Source organism: Lepisma saccharinum, chromosome 11, assembly GCF_977018435.1.
Source record: "Lepisma saccharinum chromosome 11, izLepSacc3.1, whole genome shotgun sequence".
NCBI lineage: Eukaryota > Metazoa > Arthropoda > Insecta > Zygentoma > Lepismatidae > Lepisma > Lepisma saccharinum.
The window spans coordinates 48,638,031-48,660,610 of NC_139239.1; the positions used below are offsets into that span (position 1 = coordinate 48,638,031).

The window sequence follows — 22,580 nt, forward strand, 5'->3', positions numbered from 1 at the left end:
CAGATCATTGATTCGAATATGACACGGCAAACACCTTGTGCATTACATTCGACCCAGTAGCGATATCGGTTACAATCGATTCGGGAAAGTTCGGTGAAACTCGCCAAATGTCGGTCGAACTCGAGAGAGCTGGTGTGACCGTGTGCTGAAACGGCGGCAGGCGGGCTTCTGGTAGCGGAGTGGTGGTTTGGATGTTGGTCGGTGTTCTGGCGAGCTATGGAAGGATTGAGGATAGCTAGTCTGGCGCTAGGATTTGTTGTGATTTTCGGCTTCATTACTCCAGGAGGTGAGTTGAGGGAAAATACCGCACTAGTGTTGTTTTATTGCTTTCGTTATTGTAATATTACGCTTAATTTCAACAATGAGGTATTTCTGCGCAAGCCTTAAACTGGTGCAACGCTTATTTATTAGTTACGAGAGTAGATCACACATTTATTCTTCACAAATTGCTAACACTTTACTTAAATGCTTTGGTAGGTTAGAGTTTATTGACATAAATGTATGAAAAACATTTGTTACACTAATTTTACCTTGTGCAAAAAGTATATTTCGATCCGTGCATAAATTCATTCTCGGCATAGACCTAAACTTCAAAAAGCAGTTCTTTTAACATCATGGGAAGAGTAAACTACAATATTATTAGAGAAAGTGTCTCTAAAATCATCTAAATTATGAACGATTGCCCGCTTTGCTAAAGTTCTTTTTCACAAGAGCGAACATTGCTTCAATCCTCGAATAGAAAATCTCATAATTGTTGTCTCGTAACAATGCGAAAGGCTATATTAAGTTTACACAGTTCTTATATCCACACCTGCCATTAAGAAAACACCCTTTCACGTCGGTAAATGTCAGTTTTCAAACTCTCCGCTGGTGCATTGATTTTGTGTGGACGGTAGGGCCCTGGACTATACCATTTATATCGAGAGCTGGGGGAAGGGGGGCAGTAGCGACGCGACTAGTACGATGCGGCGTTTTGACACTGGGCTGCAGAGAAACTAACCTTAAAGCAGGACAAACTTCAAGCTTAGTAATCGTTTTATATTACAACTTTGGAAACTGCTTGAGCGTTGCGTGCGCCCTCTAGGCAAAATTTATTTCTGTAATGTGATAAGATACTCAAAATGAAGCAGTTCATTTATAAGTATTTTCATAAGCTTCAAGGTAATTTTGTTTTTAAACTGTGCCTTAACAACCAGTACTCTGTACGCATTGCTTTCCGAGTTGGAATTGCCATCGAAATTGACAGGGTGTTAAGGGTAGCTTGACGGACAAAGTACGATCAAAATAAAGAAAAATAATACTCAAGAAACAACTGCTACTACTCTATCGCCAAAAAACGCCATTATCTTCTTGGACTGGTTGCATTTAGATCGTGGATTTCTACTCTATATCCTATGAGGACATCAATTAAAAAAGAACGCATCCTGTTTTAAGCCGAGTGTAGATAAGCTAATCAGGACTGAAACGAAAGTTTAACTAGATTCCCGACAATTAAAAATGAAATATGCGTTTACCAGGAATCGAACCCGCAGATACTTAATTAGAAGATGGTGTCTTTATGTCCTGTAATCTCGTGAAGGTTTGTCGATCACAATGTAACGCCAGTTCAGGTAAATTTCCGTGATGGAATGGCTAATACGAACGCGAACAACAAGAGCAAAAACGCTCAACAAAAAAAATTATAAAGAAAAGGAGTTGTCCTGAAAGATATTTAAAATGCAATAACGAACAGGAAAATGGAAGGAATTAATCAAATTTACCTATTTTCTTCAAAAATTAAGTCCATGGAGGGGTTCTGGCCCATATATCTCCCGCCCTTTTGGGTGCATCCCTGACTATAGTCGATGATACTAAAGTTTCTTTGATGAGAAATTTAAAATGTGTTGACTTTTCTTAAAAATGAATATTTAAATTAGTTTTAGTGCTTTCATTTAAAGATAATGGACATGAATACTTGGCTAATGTAGGTACTTTAACTACGTCTTTAACTACCATCTTGCTTCACATGCAAAGCGTGATTTATTTACATACCAGAATCTAAATAAATAAATGAGACAACTTTACCCTTCTCAGTATACGCAGGTATATGCATTAACCGTGCTTTTGTCTGGTGTGCACCTTGGGTGCCTTGATCAACTTATGCACATGTTCCTTTGACAAGTGTTCAGCTTCTTCTCCTCATCCACATTGTAGGAGATACACTGATTGTGTTCATTTAAATTTGAAATGCAGTCGAGAATGTTCATTTCTTGCTCCATAACGTACTATACTTCGAGAACGAAATCAGAAATTGGAATCTTCTGTCACTTCAAGTTGATCTCACTTCACATATTTTTTCAAAAAAAATTACAGTCTTTTATCAGCATTTCTCCCTTTTCTTTGAAAATCTTGCAGGATGACCTCTAATCCCAGATAATACCAGACAACGTCAACGCGAACCAATTTATTGTAATTGCAGTGAAATATTATTGAGGTTGTCACCACTGAGTTCTTATGCAGATCACGTTGAGACGCCCATGTTCTCACTTGTCCACGAAGGGTTCCCCAACCACTTTATATTGCGCTTTAACAAATTAGAGTTTCTGCGAAACCTTGGCTCGTGTGTCACGGCTAATCGGTGATGGCGCCCATGAAGAGGGGGGGGGGGGTAGAGGGTGGATGTCCCGGATCGAAAAGTCCGTCGCGAATAAAAAGGGGGGGGGACGCATAAATTAAAGCTCATCTTCCGAAAATACGCATATTTCGCATAGATTTATGTGCATTAAATGTGACTGAAAATATCTCTGCCGCCTCCACACCGCATCCCCCTTCGGAGTTAAATACTAGTGCTAGTCAGGGGTTGATACAGAATTTTCTATATGGGGTTGTAAGTTCGTATTTGGTGAAGTGTAAGGATTAATTTAGAGCCGAAATGACCGTAAATTGTGTAGGAAGTGGAGGAATGTTTGGGGGTGTTGGGGTGTGTGGATAAATCATTGAGTAGTAGGCATGATCTTGAGATCGCACGAATTTGAGGCGTCTTACCATAATGCGATTCATGTGGGAATTTGGGGCATCTTACCATTTGCGATTCACGTGGAAGCCATGAGGAAAAAACCTAAACGTTATAAACAGAGAGAGGAAAGAAAATCCAGTAATCAATCAACTGAATAAATTGAAAATCAACCTTAGAAAATCCGTCATTCGATGTTGGTGCAATTAAACGTATAGAATCAGTTAAGGTAAGCGGTTTCTTAACACAGACTCTCGATTTTAAACTTCTATTTTATTTGAATTTTATGTTGTATGTAGCTGTCTCTTTGTAAATGTTAACAATATATTTTGACGCATGTGTGGTAGATCAGTTTGATCTAGAAGCAATTGTAGATGGGTGGATTTTTTTTATTCTTTTTCCTTCCACAGCAACTTCACATAAATACGGAGCAGCAATTTTATATTGACCATGGGGGCATCAATTTAAATCTGGCCCTGATCATTACTGTGACTGTACGTGTTTGCTGTACGGTTCGTCGACTGTTTCTCCTGTGTGAAAAATAATTTGCAAGCTTTGCTCTTTCTTTCGAAAGTTGAAATAAGAGATGTGCTTACATTCGTACTGTTGGATGTCAGTAACAATCCGTTCAGACGTAAATATTTTACAGTAGTAGTTTCCTCTGAGAGTTCAGCAATGTCCTTGAAGTCCCTGCACAAGAAGGTGTGCAGGAAGGAGGACTTCCATACTAGAAATAAGTAGTTTTCCTTTTTCAAAAGTTTACATCTAGTTCTAATTTGATACAGTACTGAGTAGGCCTCAGAACCTCTTGTACTAACCGACCTCAGGGGATAAAACCTGGCTGAATAATCACCAGTCTTGGACTTTATAGTAGGCCATCGAGGCTTAGTACTTCGTAGTAACAGCAACATTGTCATTAATTATGAATTACATTTTAACAAATGAAAGCCTTCTCGATATCGTAATGACTCCACGCGTTGTATTCAAGAGTCCCTAGGTTCGATACCCTGCGAAGGCGCTCTGTACAGCCATCGGCAAAAAAATGGGACAGCTACATCCTGAAATACTGGCTATTCTGCAAGGGGTTATGTGTGTTGCCTAACTCTACGGTGATAAGTGGATTTTAATAGCAAATTTTCAATGGCAACTTCTACCAACGCCGTACAGTTAGGCAGCACACATAACACCTTGCAAGAAAGCGAGTATTCCAGGATCTGGGTGTCCCATTTTTATCGTCGGAATGATTCGGCTTCCACTTTAAATCGTTGGTCCAGCTCCGATTGGCTGACCTGAGCATAAAGTGCACTTAAACTTTGACAAACTTTGAACACATTACCAGGCAACCGTACAGCCACGAGCAAAAGTTTGTCGAACTTAAGATAGAAACAATTGGATATGAGTCAGGCGTCAAACATTAATCAAGGAATTGCCTTTTCGAAATGTAACAAAATATCAACCTCCCTTCCATGTGGTAAACCCTGACTGCATTTTGCAGATTAACAAGGCTCTGGACACACAGCCAGCATAATCCTCTGTGAGGCTCGTGTTGTATCTTGTGCATATATGTTTGTGATGGTCCTATCATCAATTTCATGTTACCTTTCAGCTCCATCTTCGCGATTAGTCAAAAGTGACAGAGGCAAAGTTTATTTTATTTTACTTCGGTTTTTCTTGCCACTTTTGGCCAATCGTGAAGATAAATGTGAGCGATGATAGAATTAAATTGATGGAATGACACTAACGAAGAACACTCGTGCCCAATGGCGGCTATTGGGTTCCAAAGATGGGGGGAAGAGCCAAAACTAGGGGGGCAAGGACAGTTTACTTACCCTTGGCACATTAGGTTTAGCATAGTGCGGGGGAAAAAGTAGCAACAAGTGGGGACAACTGCCACCCCTCCTAATCGCCGCCACTGCCCATACTCATGCCGGGATTCGAATCTGGGACAATGAGATACTTTTATTGATGAATAAAACGATATAATACATAGTGTCAGAGAACAGAGAAGTTACTCCGACTTGTTCAGAATTAATTAAGAAATGTTGAATTTTGGAAAGAAATCATTGAAGGAGAGAAATTCTTAGGCTCTTACCATTGAACTCGAACATTGGGTACGGTGATAAAAGAAGCAATTCTCACGAAACATTTACCAAAACACATCCTATGACTTTGGCCCAATAAGCGTTTGCAATTTCCATGCAAAGAAAAGTGAGTAGTCAATTGGTACATTATTGAGTGTCCTTGAAGAACTTATCGTATTTCCTGAATTTTACTCCACAACAGAACACGCAGCACCAATATATGATAATCTAGTTTACATAATCGTGTTGTCGAAGCCAACTGGGCAGCTACAAGCAAGACAAGAAAGAACTTCAAATGTCTAAGAACCGTGCACTTCTTTCATTATCAGTAGGGCTAGGATTTTTATGACCTAAAAATCACCAAAATATGCAAAATAAAATATGCTCTTTTGACCTAAAATTTTACAAAATATGCACTATAATTTGAAAAATATGCCCTTATAACTAGACTGTTTCAAACATCAATATCTAACTTATGCTGAAATATTTTCATATACAGACTATTTTTAGTTCACTTTATGGGCCCTTATGGGTTGAAATGCACAAGAATGCTTTCTGTAAAATTTCAATTAAAAATGAAAAGATTTTGCTGCAGTTAAAAAAAATAATAAAAAAAAACCCTCGAGTGAACATGGGAGTAACAACGAATCCACTTGGAAAATGACTGTATATTTCTTGAAAAAGCGAAATATGCTGAATATGACAGAAAATCCATCAAAATATGCTTTATCACGTAGAAATGTCCAAATGTGCCAAAATATGCCCTTAAAAAGCACCTTAATTCAATTAGTTTCTTCACAATATGAATTTCTATATATTTAGGGAACACATCACCCTTCTAAAGAAAAATATGCTAGGTGATAAAAATCCTAGCCCTACTTATCAGATTCACTAAGCACTCTGTACACTTTGCAACCAATCACACTTGTTTCACTCAAACGGGGAGCACAAGGGCCACCACAGGATCTGGATTCATGGGGTGCGAGAGTCCACTGTAAGGGTGTGATCATGGGCGTCGCCAGAAAAAGGCACCATCCATGCAAGCGATTGTTAAATTGTTGTTAAAATTGTTCAATAATGACTAAAGATAGCTCGTCTATGTGTTCAGTATGATATTCGGCTGCCGAGCAGTCGAACGCATCTGTTGGGTAGGAACAAAAAAAAAATTAACAGCAGGTGGAAGCTCGTAGAGAGATGAATGCATACAGAACAAAACGGAGGGGAGGAAAGCGCTTTGTGATCAAGGTAGGACCACCTCACCTCTTCTTCATGATTAGTTTTAAGCCTTACGGCAATCTGCTTCTTTACCAAGGTTCAAGGGCAAACACTCATCCACCTTCCTTGTAATTTGTGCTACTTGGTTGAACGAACCACAACATTAACTTTTGGAGTTGTGTAATCCTTGAGAGCTGACTGAGATTGGTGCAAGGCGATTTTGTGCTTCATCGCATGTTTTAAAGTCTAGTAGAAACACTGGCGTGCGCAGAAGGGGGTTGATGGAGCTACAGTCCCCTCCGAAATTTTGATAAAATCAACATTTTCAAATTAAAGCAGTGCAAGAACTCGGGAAAAACCAGAGTGGTAAATGCAACTCCTCCTCAAAATGACCCCAGATTGCCATTTTTGAGAGTAAAAAGCTGTAAATATACTAAATATCTTATTGTGTTTACCGTCCCCCTAGAAAGCAGCTATGTAGCTACTATCCACCTTCACAATTCCATCCCCTCCCGAAAAAAAAATCTTGCGTACGTCAGTGAGAAGAAATTGCCTGCATATAGGGTGACCATAATATTTTGACCTAAAAACGAGACATCCCAATAAGATCAATTTACCCCCCCCCCCCTTTCTGAAAAGTCGGTTAGACCTATTCCTAAAAGTATTGTCATTAATAACGTGATGTTAGTATTTATAGAAGTATGGATCACATAAATGATACATTACAAACTATAAATGAAATATGATCTCCCAATGTCACTTTTCGGCCTTTCTGATCAACCTTTATGCTGAACTTGAGTAATGCCAGAAGTATTTAGCAAAATAACTAATTTTCTTGAGAGTAGCTTTACTCCTCAACAATCGTTCATTAATATCCCCGAAAACCTTACCCCACATATGAGACCACAACTAAATTATCTTTTGAGTTTGTGTCAAGACGCAGGAAATTTAAATTCTTGTTGCAATTCCGTAAAGAAACTGCATGATTATTTACTGCTCTACATGTAACGTAACACATAAAAAACAATACATCTTTTCTAGCATGAAATGTCTCAAATTTGGACTTGGATTTCAAGATAACTCCCAGACCTTTATAAAACGGGACAAATAGTGGCTTTTTAATAATATGGACGGGACGACCGGGACACGCCTCTGAAACGGGACTGTCCCGGTCAAAACGGGACGTTTGGTCACCCTATGCATGGAGCAAGTGTATGGGAGATGCCTTATTATGAAGCTATAAGCCAGGAAGTGTGTCTGGCATGTTAAAAGTGTTTGTGAATGCATTTCTGACTCGGGGGCGTGCCCTGCGAAAAAAAGGAAAGGGTTTTGATAGGGTCATAGTTGCCTCGAATGAAATAAACTTCTCCCTTCCGCGGAGAAAGGAGGTCACAAGCAAGTGTAAAGAGAAAAGTTATATATTTACAAGAAAATTTATTTTAGAGGAGATAAATGTACATTATTATTATTATTATTATAAATGATAGCTAGAAAACCCAATATCAACCCTAATATAAAAATACATAGCCTAATGTAATTAATACCGTAACTAATTTCCTCACACAAAATATTTCCCACATTTCACTGTTTTTACCTTTGGTTCTACCAATGACCCAAATACATACCCATAGAGGGAGGAACGTCCAATGCAGGAAAAGGCGGGAAATATGGAATTGACTACTAGAAAAAATAAAGCATATCCATCGTGGGTTCACGATTCTGTGGGACGTATATTTTAATTAAGTGAATATTTCTTGAGTGTTTTCAATGCAGTTATATCAACTCAGCCTTTATGTGTAAAGATATACGGTAGTATCTCCATAATTCGATGTTCAGTATAATCCAAGGCAAAAACAAATCTTAGTTTTCTGCGTATAAGTTATCAGATAAGTGGGATTGTGAACGGAACGATGCAACGTTGTAAAGCAGAAAACATTTGACCATTTCTTTAAAGTGCAAGTTCAATATTCTTCAGCTAATTTCTTCCCAAACATCATTGTTACTACGGTACTGAACAATGTAACTAAACTATTCATAATGATATTGTATATCCCACTTTTCACATACTGTCGTTTCCTTGTTATGGTCTTGATTGTTTCGTCTCTTCTGATTTTCCCTAGGTTATTCCGTGTAATCAGAATTTTGTTGTTATTATTATTATTATTATTATTGGAGGTAGTGTTACGTGGAAAGTATAAACATTTTCAGACGCTTAACTCGGGACCTATGTTTACAGACGTATATGCAAATATAACATCTAAAGGGCTTCCACTCTGTGTCTGTTGTATGTTGGATATTTTACACATTGTAGTATGTTTCTGGGGGGGACAACAGTTTCCACGTATTATGCACCTTTGACATCTCTCCAATCCCAAGGTATACAAGATAAATCTAGACATATTGCACATAAAATACGTAAATTGCCACGCGTTCTTTCAAAATATGCAATCAAATTTTACCTAACAATAATAGTTTTCGCATTTTTGTCGGTTATCTGGCAAGGAACTTGCTGAGTCGATCACATCATACTGTTTGACGTAACAGTGATAAACAACATCCTAAGTTACATCATGCTTGTTTTAAAGGTACAATTAATCAATATTCCCCATTCTCTATTCAATTCAAATTCTATTTGGTTTCCGTTGGTTACTGGCTTTTGGAATCTTATTGAAAGATTCTGTTAAATGTTATTTACACATAGACCAATAGATTGTTAATTACTTGCAATAGCCGCCACTGAAATATATCGGAAAACTTGACGTTTAATTCATGTTTAGGCGTGTTTTAAATTGTATTGAAAGTTCGTGGCATGCATCAACTTTGGATGTTGATTTAAAGAAGACAAAAGATCTTGAATGATTGTCAATGATTTACCTGACATAACGTGTGACATCAAAAACATGAGATGTTACTCACTGATTAATAAGAACCATGTTTGTCCTGTCAAAGTTTGTTTGTTTATTTTTGTAGCAAGGTATTACTTTTATTTTGTAATTTCTTCAGAGTTCACTCGTGCGTCTGACAAACTAATTTACTCGGATATTGTGTTGAAAACCAATAAGGCGTTATATTGAATCGCGTTACGAGCCCCATAACCCTTATGTCAACGCATTTTGTAGTCTCATCACGACTTCCATCTCGTGTAGGGTCGCCAATATTTTCTTGAAATAATCCACGAACATTTATTTTTAGTGGGGGTAACTCATACAGGTACAGTTGGATCCACAAGTATTGTCCACGACTATTTTCATTATTGTTTCTCTTGCATCCTACGTGTCTTTAAAGAATGGGATTTTACGTATGCTGGTGTAGAGGTTGTCAGCAACTTGTTTGGGGTTTTGTTTCAATTGTTGAAGCTCTCATAACATAAAACAAAAAGATGATGATCTACTTTTAAAAAGCTCATAGTTTTGTGTATGGGTAGGGATAAATAAGTTGTCTCTGAAAGGTTAACACAATACGTAGAAGCATAATAATATTTTTTTTAGCTAATTAATTGTCCTGTACGTTTCTTCTTCTTTTTCCTTTGTTTCTTGTGTCTATCCGAGGGAGAAATAAGTACAACTCTCGTTAACATATAGTTTCTGTATATAATCTATTCATCAGAATTTTTTCACCTGTGAAATATTGGAGATTTACAGAAATATTCAATCTTTCGTCAAGTCAGAACATAGCAAATCAGAAAAGTGCATAAGATATTATCTAACTTACGTAGAAAGAAGGATGGAATTTCATCAAAAATATATTGTCGCCTCGGTGGCTGAGGACGTGAGTACTGGACTCGCAACCTCGCAATGGACGGTCCCAGATTCGAGTCCTGGCGGGAGCATGGGTGTTTGCGAAAGTCTAGGGGCGGGTTGGGCTCTAGTTCACCGTAAGCCCACTTTCCTGCCCACCAAAATGACTTGGACGAGAAATTTCAAGAGGAAATAGAGAGAGAAATAGGAAGAAAAGGCGGACAAAAGCAAAATATAGAGACACAAAGAAAAGATGAAAGAGAAGACGGGGATATAAAGTGGAAAAATAGAAAAAATATACAGAATCATAGAAAGGGAGAAAAGATAGAAGACAGAGAAAGAAAAAGGTACGGAAATAGAGAAATAGAGCAAGAATGAAAAAGGAGACAAAGAGCGTTTGAGTTTTTTTTAAGTTTATGTTTTAAGTCCACTTTATGCACAGATTAACTAACCGGGCCTGAACATAGCTACAGTTTAAAATGGAATCCGAATCACTATGTGCCTCCATCAGGTATCGAACTCGGGACCCATTGATTACAATGCGACGGCGCCACCCAGTCGGCGATTAGGGGGGGGGGCAGTTGACCTCCCTTCCACTTCTAGCAACTTTTGCTCCTGCACTATGCTAAACCCTATTTGCCAAGGGAAAGAAAACTGTTCTTCTCCCCTCCCAAAAGTTTTGGAACCCAATCACCACCACTGGCGTCCAGAGAGAGATGAAAATGAAATAAAGAGGAGAGACAGACAGACCAACAGACAGAGAGGCCAATTGAAAACATGTCGCCCACCCGAACGAAATTCTCTGGCGATGCGTGCAACCCCGATGGTAACGTCGCCGCCTTGTCCCGGGTTTGATACCCGGTGGAGGCATATAGTGATTTGGATCTCACTTTAAACTGTCTGTGCAGTCCAGATTAACCTATCTCTGTATAAAATGAACTGAAAACAAAAGCTAAAACTCTTTGACGACGCCACTGTGAGTGTCCATCAGTTTCATCTAGTCATCATTCACCCTCATCGTTGCGATTAGCCAAACGTAATAGACAAGCGATGTGAAGTAAGAAAAATACAATGTAGAAGAGTTCATTACTTCCAACCACGATATTCTTTGAAGGTGATATACAATGATGCATCATATAGAGTACTGTTAAAAGACTCCGTTGTTATAACAAACGACGCCAGCGTACGTTAGTGCGCGTGCCGAAGTAGAGGAGGAAGCAGGAAAGAAAAACTTCCAGTTGACACGCAACCCTATGACTGGACATCCGCCCATAATGTGTAGACAGTGACGTCATCATAAGCAATCAACTGTAATTGACGCTTCGTTACAATAAGCAAATGCTTTCGTTAATCATATGATACATACACATACAGAGCAATTTTTAAAAATGGACTCAATTTCGTACGGCTATATTTCCTGAACTATACATTGCTTGTAAACGATCTACATAACATTTGAAAGTGGAGGTCCTAAAGTTTCAAATTACATTCGATTATACTCATAATTAAATTTCTAAATGCTCGATATGTCCCCCTTCACACGAAACGCTCTTCAATTTGTCTCACGTTCTCTCCTCTGATACACGAGGTTGGCCGGGGCTTTTGCCTTTACACAGTCCCATGCTCAAATTGGCGATTCCAACGACAAATACTTTTCCTCGTTCGAGGTCTAATATTGAAATGGAGACGATACGCACGGCGCACCGCAGTCGCAGAGTCAGTTTTAATGAACTCGCGGACGCTGCATCCTACTGTTATCCGACGTTCTGCGCGGCTGTGCGCTAGACGAGAGCTCCAGTGGTGTTAGACTATTTAAAACTTTAGGACCTACTCTTTCAAATGTCATTCACATACGATATTATAGTTCAAGACATATAGCCGTACAAAATTTAGTTAATTTTCTTTATAATCGCGCTGTATAATATTCCCAATCCACTGCGTTGAAAATGCTTAATATACAAGGAATAAAATATTTCATGTGCGCATTAAGAAGTAATAAGCATGTAAAAAGATCAGTTAGATATAAGTTAGCAATGTCATCTGTCTGTCTATAGGACAGAACCTTCGATATTTCAGAAACAAATGAAGATAGAAATATGCAATTCAGCGACCGACATACCTATAAAAAAGTAAATCCATGGTTATCCATGGTTATGTGAAGGAATATACGTATGTATGTTGATATTCCGAAAGCACTGTAGATACAAAGCAGTAGAGAATTTCAATGTCGGTTTTCTTAGGAATGACTTCATTATAAATACCAGTCAGTTTCTTGGATCCGCAAGAGGACTGGAGACTGACGTTGGGAGTTGAATTTTTACTTTTTAATTTGATTAATGTTTTTCTTATGAATGCTTTTCTTTCTTTCTTTCTCATATTTTGGACATTGGAATAAATATAATCTGTATCTTCTTTTGGTTCTCAAACAAGAGGAGAAATGAGAGGAATGGGTGTAGCTGATTGACATGTCTTTGAAATAAGAAATGTGTGAAAGAACCGAGGACAAGAAGAAGAAGAAGTTAATAGCAGATTTTTAACAATATACCACTGTTTTAAATTTAATTGTCGTGATTCGTCAAGAATTTCTAACCAATAGAATATATTATCTTATCTACTCCTTGTCTCTCATCCTTACACTATTTCTATTTCTTCTACATGATATTAAAAATCCCTATCTTCTTGCCTTGTTTTCTTCAAGTTCCATCTGGTACTGATGACGTGTTGAGGGCTGAAACGTTGCCAGCAATAATAAATACCGTTGCTTGAAATTCGTAGAGATTATTTGCGGTCAGAATGTCTTTCTATTCTTACAAGCTGCTATTGCTCCTGCCGACATCATTTTCTGACAACTGTATAATTAAGCAAAAAGTAGGGCACACTGTCTCAAAATTTAGGACTTTAAAGTCAAAGCAATTTAGGGCACAATCATTTACAGTGAATAAAACATATCAGGAAATGGCTTGGCTAAATGAAATTGGTATAGTTACAGATCACAGGACTTTGTAACAGCAATTGCAATGCTTTATTTTGATAAAAAATGTACTTTCAATATGCTCCATGTACCAAACTGCAGTGGTGTCACCAAGGGGGGTTGGTGGGGTTCATAACCCCCTTCCCTTTGGCCCAATATTATTTAAAAAGACCGTCAAAAGCAAGAAAATATGGCAAAATGAGGACTGACTACTAAAAAAAAGTATACTTAAGCCCTTAGAAAATACTAGGCACGCCACTGCCAGGCTGTAGAGTAATAAGATCCCTCTGGATGTAAATGATTTTCCTGTGATTTTCTATTTCTCCAACTGAAAGACAGATTTTCTTAATTCAAATTGTGATGCTTAAAATGTAAGATTTTTTTAAAAAATTCCTCCTGGACGCCGGACAGAAAGGTCTGAGAGAAAAGACATCTGGAAACCCTATGTCTATCCGATTCAACTCCTGACCGTTATGTAACCGGCAAAGCGTGCAGTTTTTTTTTCAGGTAGCATAACTTAAAAGGATAAACGCACGCGGATATTGCAAGATGACATAACAGGCTGTAATAAAATATTAGCTTGCAGCACACCTGAAGTGAAAAAAAAGCTGCAACGCGCTTTTGATCCTGACTGTACAAAACCTTGCTCGATTCTTCACTTCGAATCATAACCGTTGAGCCCAGTTTTTAGGTGGGAAAGTACCAACAATTCACCAGCTTATATGAAGTGTTTACACTGAAACCCACAACTCTGCACCTATTACATAACTAATTCAGAAAAGAGCTATGCCCTACTTAGGGAAAAGTTTGTACAAAGTTTCAGTTGCAGAACGGTGGCTGTTGTAGAAACGAGTGGCCAGACGTTCGGTCTTAGTTTTTAGTCAGAAGTCTACACGGAAGGTCGGTGGAAGGCGCCAGGCTATTGATTGCATTGAGCTGCGAGAAACTGGGCCGCATCGTGATGTAACTCCTGGCTGTGGGGACTGCAGGGGAGTTTCGTTTGCCGTAAATTCCCCGAGGGGGAATCGAAGGAAGGACTTGATAACTGAGAGAGATGATTCCGTGAAACATTTCTTGCTGTTTTTGTTTTTTCAACCTTATCTTTGCGCTCCGGTTTACAACTTATTTTTGTGTATGGTTTTTGCAATACTTTTCGAGCAATGGTAGCTATTGAAGCGTTTCACACCATTGTTCTCGGGTTCCAACCCTTCACTCTCGAAGGTGGGTTATTTCAGGTAGAGATGGTACCGGGACGAGAACGAGACGAGCCTGTTGTAAAGTCGAGACGACACAGAGACTTAATAGTGCCAGACTCAGACTTGTTCGAGACTTTGGTATGATATTTGAAAATTTTATCTAAACAATGCTACTTCATGGGATATTGCAAGCAGATATCCTGTTCAGATAAAGTACGGCATACTGCAACTGACCAACCTTATAAAATGTGCCACTTTATGTGAACAGGAGTGTACCCCATTATTTATTAACTGAGAAAATTCCACATACAGCACAAATGGCCGTTATACGTTAAAATCGTCGACAGTGAAAAGAGCAAAGTTAAAAATATCAAATTAACACAAAAAAGATTAAGCATTAAAAAGCATTTGTTCTCATGGAAATCTGAAAGGCATACTCTGAAAAATATATATCAACGCTTGATATGAGATCATTGTATGTGGGAAGTCTGTAGAAGAAGGGTATTTTTTTAATTTCAAGTCTAGGTTTTTCTGTAGAAAAGAGATTTGTCATATTTCTTGATAATCAGGTCTTTTTTCCTACAAAACGGTGAAGGAACTTCAATTCTTCCCAGACTACTTTCTAATTTTACACTTATATTAAAACATACGAAACATTAAATGTTGTTCATAAATTAGAGCCTACCATTATTTAATTAGTTAATAAAAATCTCTTGAAAATTGTCATTTTAATAGATGTTCCATACTTTTGACATATCTCCTGTCTCTTCTTTCCTTTTACTTTATGTATCCACAGCTTAGTGATGTCCCAGCAAACATGACTTCACATACAAAACCTAAAACAATTCATTGGAAACTTTCTATTCTATAGTAGTAAATAATATATTATAAAATGATACCGAAACGCCGTTGCACAAATTCAGAATGCAATTTCGTTTTTTCCAGGGTTCGGAGCGTTGAATTGAGGCGTCTAACAGAAAATCACTATGAAAACAAGTTTTTTGACTTGATTGACTTCCATAAGCTATGAAAGTTTATGCGGTGACACATTGTCCATGTTAATTATGATCTATAATTCGATACTCGACACGAGAACGAGACAGGTACAGTGGCGCCCCCCTTGCCCCCTGCCTGGCTACGGGATTGATCCTGGTTCTTGCCCCCCCCCCCCAGACAAAAATTCGTGGTTGCGCCTCTGGACAGGTATGTACAACTCGAGACGGGATCGAGATTAATAAGACCATCCCCAGTTCGGGCTTTGATCACTGGCAAGTGAATATACCATGGATCCTAAATCCAAATCTTGATTATCCTCTCTGCACATTGAATGCATTTAATAAGAGACAATTTTTCAAACCTGGGTTGCATCCGAGTTTTACTGGGCCACTAATCTACTGCCCGATGATGACCTGATGAGATCGTTGAGAGTATATAAACAGAACGATATATCAACAAACCTAGAAATACTGAATTCGCAGCACTTTACGCTGACCACTAAACTATACGAAGGTTTGATGAGGCTTTTTTATATATATATAAAGTGTATGTAGCCTCCCCGGTGGCGCAGTGGTAGCGTCGTCACCTTGTAAGCAACGGGTCCCGGGTTCTATACCCGGTGGAAGCACACAGTGGTTCGGATCCCACTTTAAACTGTAGGTCCAGTCCAGATTAGCCTACTGCCCATAAAGTAGACTTAAATCAACAACTCAACAACAGAATATATTCAATTCAGACGTTGATGACTTTTCTCGTAATTGGTACTTGATTTCTCGTACTCATCCTAGTATCGTTTTGACAAATCCAGTCTCACCAAATAATTTTCAACTCTAGTTTCAAGGAACATACACTGAGACTGCCGGTTACAAGACGAGACGAAAATAAGACTTTCTGTCAGAGAATTTAGTCAACAAATATAAGATGCATAAGAAAATTCATCTTAAATCATAAGTGCATGACTATGCGGCTTACTCAGGCGTAGGGGTGGTTGACTAATAATTATTAATGGACACGTTCTTATGTAGTAGAAATTTCATCGAAAAATGCAGACTCGAACACGGTTCTTTTGGCATACAGTGTCATTGTCATATTCCCTGAACTATGGAGCCAGTCCTGGTTTCGCACAGTACGCTGTTTTACCGGTAGCTCAGAGGGTATAGTAATGGCACATTATACGTACTAGAGACCCGTGCTCGAATCATAGTTGAGCTTGCATTTTGCGCTACATAGAAGACCTGGGCCAAATCTTAAGGTTATTGTGTGTCCTTTAATATGGAATAACTTATCTTATTCGTTTTGATAAGTATTTTTTTTATATTTTTGTCTTCGTCATTGCGAGACTTGAGACTTTTCCTTCAACACAGAGATAAAAATTTGAAATCCAACCGAAGTTTCAAAACAGCGAAAGTTATAACTCTAGATTCAAGAAAGCAAAAAATCAAATTAATCCTGTTTATATAAAGTAATTGAAATATACTTGCATCATTTGGGATTCGAACCCAGTAGCCTATTCGTGGTTTTACTAACTTCTTGACCAACACTTCTAATATGAAATAACATGATATTTATCTTCATTATTATGTAGGGTAAATACTCAGTAGCTTGCTGTCCTTATTTTCTTATAACTTCTGTTACTTTTAGCATTAGTGAATCTGCCCTCTGTTGGAGTTCTACAAAATCTTACGGTCAGCCACCATATTGATCTTTGCGATTGGTATTTTACGAGGAAAAATGCATATGTAATCTGCATACCTGGAAGAATTAAGAATCATGCAAAGCTTACTGCATTAGAATCGATTCGATAATACGGAAGTTAGAGTTACAGATGGCATATTTACATATTATTGGGTATGTGCAGTAAAGTCATCCTGTTGTGTTGAATTAATTATTTTTAAAAGTGCATATGAAAAGAGTATAATATTTCTCCTCTGCGTTAGTACTGTAAGAAATTCTATTGGACGTTGGTGAAGCTCAAGAAAATAACTTTACAAGAAAATTGCTTTCGAGATGATATAGATAAGATTCACGTTACTTTTGATAAAATGTAAGTTTTTAAGACAAATTTTCAATTTTTGAATTAAACGAACAAGCTGTATTATTCGTTGAAATATGCTTTAGTATGAGTGGTATTTGAAAATTACCGTCACCACCTCTGTCCTTCTCTCTGGCACTACAGCACTTAGTGAGGCTTGGCCTCTTATAATGTACTACGTTTTAGGTTTCCGTGACGTGTGCTGTCAACAATTTAGTTGTTATCGGGTATGGCGCAACGGTAATAACTTGAGTATTGTTTGTAATTGTGTGCATGTTCAACACGTTTGCCTTGAGCAGACACGCACCTCTACGCAAGTCTCTGAAGATTTCTCGTTTTAAGACAGAGGAATACTACCCTTTATCACGATAGTTTTCCGAAGACTAAATTCGAATTGCAACGTGAAGCATCAGAAGTGCAAAAATAAGTGAACAGTTACGAACTGGAATATATTCTTCGTAATATCTAAGTAATTTTGCCTTTTTAAAATAAATTACAGTAAAATTCCTCATTAAAAAGTGAGGTTAAAGTCTGAGTAACAAAATATAGTAGGGTTCTATATTGATTTGATTTGGTTCTTGTTATTTCTGCCTCTTTTGGCTAATCGTGATGATGAGGATGAGTGATGATATGACACTCACAAAAGAACACCAATGCTCGGGCCGACATTCAAACCCCTGGTGATTGATAGAATTATGTGTAGGGTTGAATTGGCTTACACTGGGGAACAGATCTTTATCGGATATCGTTTGCCACGAATTTGTCCGCACCTTTTGTCCGATTTTATATCTACAAGTTGATTAACTCATTTTAAGCTTAGGCTTCATTTTAATTACTTATTTGTACATAAAGAAACACGCGAGCAATGCGTGTGCTTTTGAAATGAAATCCAGAAAATGGCATCTTAATAGGCATGTGTTCGTGTTAAAATGTTTGTAAGACAACTTCCATGGGTGATAAGATTTTGGTTTCCCTCTTTTTTCTGCCTTAGAGCTTTCGTGATCTTATACAAACACTTCTTCTTTTTACGAGTATCTACATTTACATTCTTCCTTCCTCAGGTTCTTCCACGTATTTCGTTAATTTTTCTTGTTAATTATCTCTTTCGTGAGGTCATTCATTCTTTCATTTCCCCATGTGGATTTAGTTTAAGAGTGCTTTTCTCGTGTTTGTGAACGGAAAGAATATTCATTTAAAACAGCTAACGAAACCTCGCTGGTAACCATTTTCAAATAGGCAACAAACAAATGAGTTAGTTAATTTAGACCAAATCAGGCCTTTTGGTTTAGGATTACGAAACAGTTTAACGAGAATTATAAATTATAAATATAAAGACTACAGTCAGTGTTTGGAAGTAACGGTTACTTTTGCGAGTAACTTTTTTTTTAGTTAACGAGAAATGAAATGAACAGTTTTCTTTACGTTTCGCGAGTTGCTAAAAAAAAATAGAACCTACCATTTTAATCTTGATTTGTTACCAGTGAATGTTTTGCGTGACTTGAGTTTATTATAATTTAGTGAAAATGAACATGATTTCCTTAAAAATTCCGTAATTTTTATCTCATTGTGCCAGAGTGTCGCCTTGCTTTCACATAATTGTGTTTTGTCCCTAGAGGTTCTAACTACAATACAGAAATACAGAATATGAGTGGATAACTCGAATTCGCAAGTACCTTCATTAGGGAGTTTCTCGTTAATTCAAAACATTATCTCTGGAGGTAATTAATATACGGTTTATTTTATGCTATTTCTATGTACATATTTACAATTGTTCCATGGGTGCATTATTCATAACTCAGCTAATTCTCTAATTTACTAAATGAGCACCTATGACGTCCACCAGTGGAACTTCCATTAACGCGGAAGTAGCATAACTACCTCTGTGGGCCTACCCTGTAGTTAATATTCCGATCACAACAGCAACCTCCTAGCAGAACTAGGGTGAAGCGTCCTAACGCGTTTCCTTATGCAAACCCGCTAAGCAATATGACGCGTTCTCCAAATATTTCATCAATGTTATTTCACTTGCAGAAATGAATTTGTTTGCGAACGTTTGTTTAAAACGCTCTTTTTTTAAATTTTTGTTTACGAGGGAGAGCAAAATGAAAACCTTAATTTGTTTTTTTTTGTGTCTTTGTATCTTGCTGCATTTTAACATAGACCCATTGCATATTTTTAAGTCTCAGTTAGTGCCTGTATAAGTCGAGAAGAATAATGCACTTACAGTCACTTATGAACCACTGCGAGGTCTTCCAACCATTTGCCTGCGAGCCTCCTCCTCAATTCGAAACTTGCCGGTGTGGTATGAATTCATAGAGATATTGAAGTTTCATTTGCCGGAAAATTTCTATAGGTTTTACGGTAAGAAACCAGTGGTCTTCGCCGGTGCAAGTGTGTGTGTGTAGGAGGAGCCATGTTTAGAATAACAAACTACACTCTCTCTCGGGCATCCGTGGAGCAAGACTGCGCATAACGGTAGAGAAGGGGAGATGCAGCCGCGTTTTCCCTTCCATGCACTGACATCCCCTCTCACGCATAAATTGGTAGAGCCCCCTCGAGTCATACTTGCGCAGAAAACTTGTTTCCGTTCGCTTGCTCCAGAGATTCCCGGGACAGAGTGTAGCGTTTTGAAACTCACTTGATCAGTGTTGCAGCCTTGAGGTCATTTGTTGATGCCTCGTGTAAATTTGAGCTGTAGCCTATACAGTCTGCCATATAATGTTTCTCGAATTTCTAAGCTTTTCATTAACTCTCCCTCCTTTTTAAAAAAAAAATTTCGAGACTTTCTTTTCGAGACAGAGACTGGCATTTATACTCGAGAACAAGACAATTTTTTTTCTATTTCGAGCCGAGACAGTGCTAAATCTCTTGTGCGTGTGAAGCTTTCATGACGAAGAAACGGGTATACGGATGTGGCTTTGGTCTTTAGACAATAACCATGTTAAACCGAGATAATTGCAATGAACTAATGAACCAACGTTGTGGTCAGGATTTCTTTATCACACGTATGTGATAAGCATAAGAAAAAGTAGGCGCACGAATATTGCAATGCGAAGGTACCCCCAAGTTTCAAAAACAGTTTCAACACGTTGAAGAATTGACGAAACGAAGCGATTTTTCCGTTGCATTCCTGTTTTGGGACGAGATATTTGGGAACTTTAGCGGCACTCATCACTTAGAAACGAGTCTTCAGAAATGAATGCCACTTTTCGTACCGACGTGACATAAGCTGCACGTGTCGCTTGTCGCTTGCGTGTCACACGGAATGGGCCATTTTCTCAATAGCGTGTTGCCTCAGTCTGGTGGTCGCGCATGCGTAGTGAATGTTCTTCTTTTTAAGGTCTGAATGGGGTTCTTGACTATTGCAACTTAGGTGTGACACTCCCCTCCCCCTTGTCACTTACCGCCTGTGGCGTGTCGCTTCGTTCTGAAAGCTTCCTTAAAAGAAAGCCACGGAACGTCGCGTATTTCTAATTCAAGCAATTACGAATATATTTTATTCATAGTTCTCTAGCATAATCTCCGATGCGAATCGAACGCAAGACCGTTCTTAGGAGTTTTCAGACAGAGGCGAAAAGTGATACAGTTGTATTGCTAGAGGAGAAAACAAATGACTGTCCACTTTAGTTCGCGAATTTGGAGGGGTTCTTCTCATCTTGGTTGAGCTCAAGAATCATACACTGCAAAGAATAAAAAAAGAGAAAGAATGGGGCAGAAATTGATACAAAGATTGAAAGAGAGCGTTGGGAGAAGAGTGAAGTTGTAAAAGAATAAGAAAAAGTGTTCACAAATGGAGTAAGTTATATAGTGAAACAGAGACATAACAGAGAAACATGGGAACAAAAGACATAGAAAGTGATAGAAACGAAATGCAGAAAGGATAGAGAAACAATTAAGAAAAAAGAGGGAGGATGGCATACAGAAGAGATAGGGAAACACAGGAAGAAAAGGAGAGAGAGAGAGAGATTAAAAGAGGGAAAGAGGAAAAGGAAAATATAGACAGAATGGAAGAAAGAATGAAATAAGTCATAGAAAAAGAGAGAAAGAATGGAGTCATGAGCAGAGCCCATTTGACAATACCTCGACCACTCTTGATCCAACTGAAAAAGTTCTACAGCGACGCCAGTAAAACAGTCTGCTGATGAACTCACCACCAGAAGTTCTGGTTCCGAGTCATTGTCTCGGCATTGTGAATTCTATTCATGTTCATCGTTAGAATTCTTCAAGTGGTGGATATGCCACACGAAACAAGATTTGATTTTCACAAATTCAAAATGAGTTCTTAGTAAACCACGAAGCCTTCTGTGCAGGTTGAGGGCTTATGGCACTTAAGACCGTAGGTGCATATAGCACGCTATTCTGTTGAAAGATATGCGTGCAAGAAATGAATATGCGTGAGGTATTGCGTAAGACGAAGGGTGAATCTCTCGCCCTTACTGCACACTTGTTTCTGTCTTCTTGTACGTGTTGGAGCTCAATCACGTCCAGTCTCTCCCTCTTATCTCCAATCTCCCCCTCTTCCGTGCTTCAAATACGTGAGATAAATCGTATTTTGGAACACGGAGAGAAAAGTGCGTGAAGCGACAGTTAGAAGGGTTGCATTGTGCAGGGGTAACTATGTCAAATTCAAAATGCATCGATGTTTACTTATTTAAAGTACGCCCAATGGCAAACTCGAACGGGACATTATTGTCTCCCGAAATAATAGTAAACCCGAGCTTACCCGTGCCGTACGAGAAACTTGCTTACCTGATGGAGGGGGCTTACAGCACCCCAACACTTTCTTTATCACTAAAATTCAAGAAACCATTTTGTTATTGAATCACTGCTTTCTTTGTAGATTGTGCAGTTATTTATTACTCCCTCTGTCCCATAATTATAGTCCGGTATGCCAAATTGATAGTACAGGAATGACAGACGAAGAGGCAGATGGAAAGCACAATTTGTACTGATCCTTGAGTAATAAAGTTGTATGACTCATTCCCGTGTTTCATGTTCTTCTTCTGTATACACCAGTGTCACAGTTTGAATATCGGGCAATTATTATGAGACAACAAACAAAGGTGTACCGGACAATAATTATGGGACAGAGGGAGTAATTATAATAATTACAAAAAATATCATTATTAATAAAAATAATAACCAATTATTGCATGAGTGTCACACACATATTTCACATTCACTATAGAACTCCCCAAAACCATGATAATTTTTCATTAGTTCTTTTTTTGTTTATAGAGGTGCAATATTTATTAATTAATAGTTTCAATAATTATCAGCCAATTGTACACTGTCACTGGCATGAGTGTATCGAATGCCACACATTCAAAGATGGCGCCTGATAGGCCCACCTAGTGCAT

The 22,580-nt window shown here is 38.2% G+C and overlaps 1 protein-coding gene across 1 annotated transcript in view; it reads left to right on the top strand.

Moving 5' to 3' along the window:
- Positions 1-22,580, top strand: part of LOC145994785 (UPAR/Ly6 domain-containing protein crok-like) — an 85,084-nt gene continuing 62,504 nt past the window's right edge. The window contains exon 1 of the mRNA XM_083131055.1: positions 1-286. Within this exon, the coding sequence (XP_082987181.1) occupies positions 217-286 (70 nt within the window). The 5' untranslated portion in view covers positions 1-216. The remainder of the gene's footprint in view (positions 287-22,580) is intronic.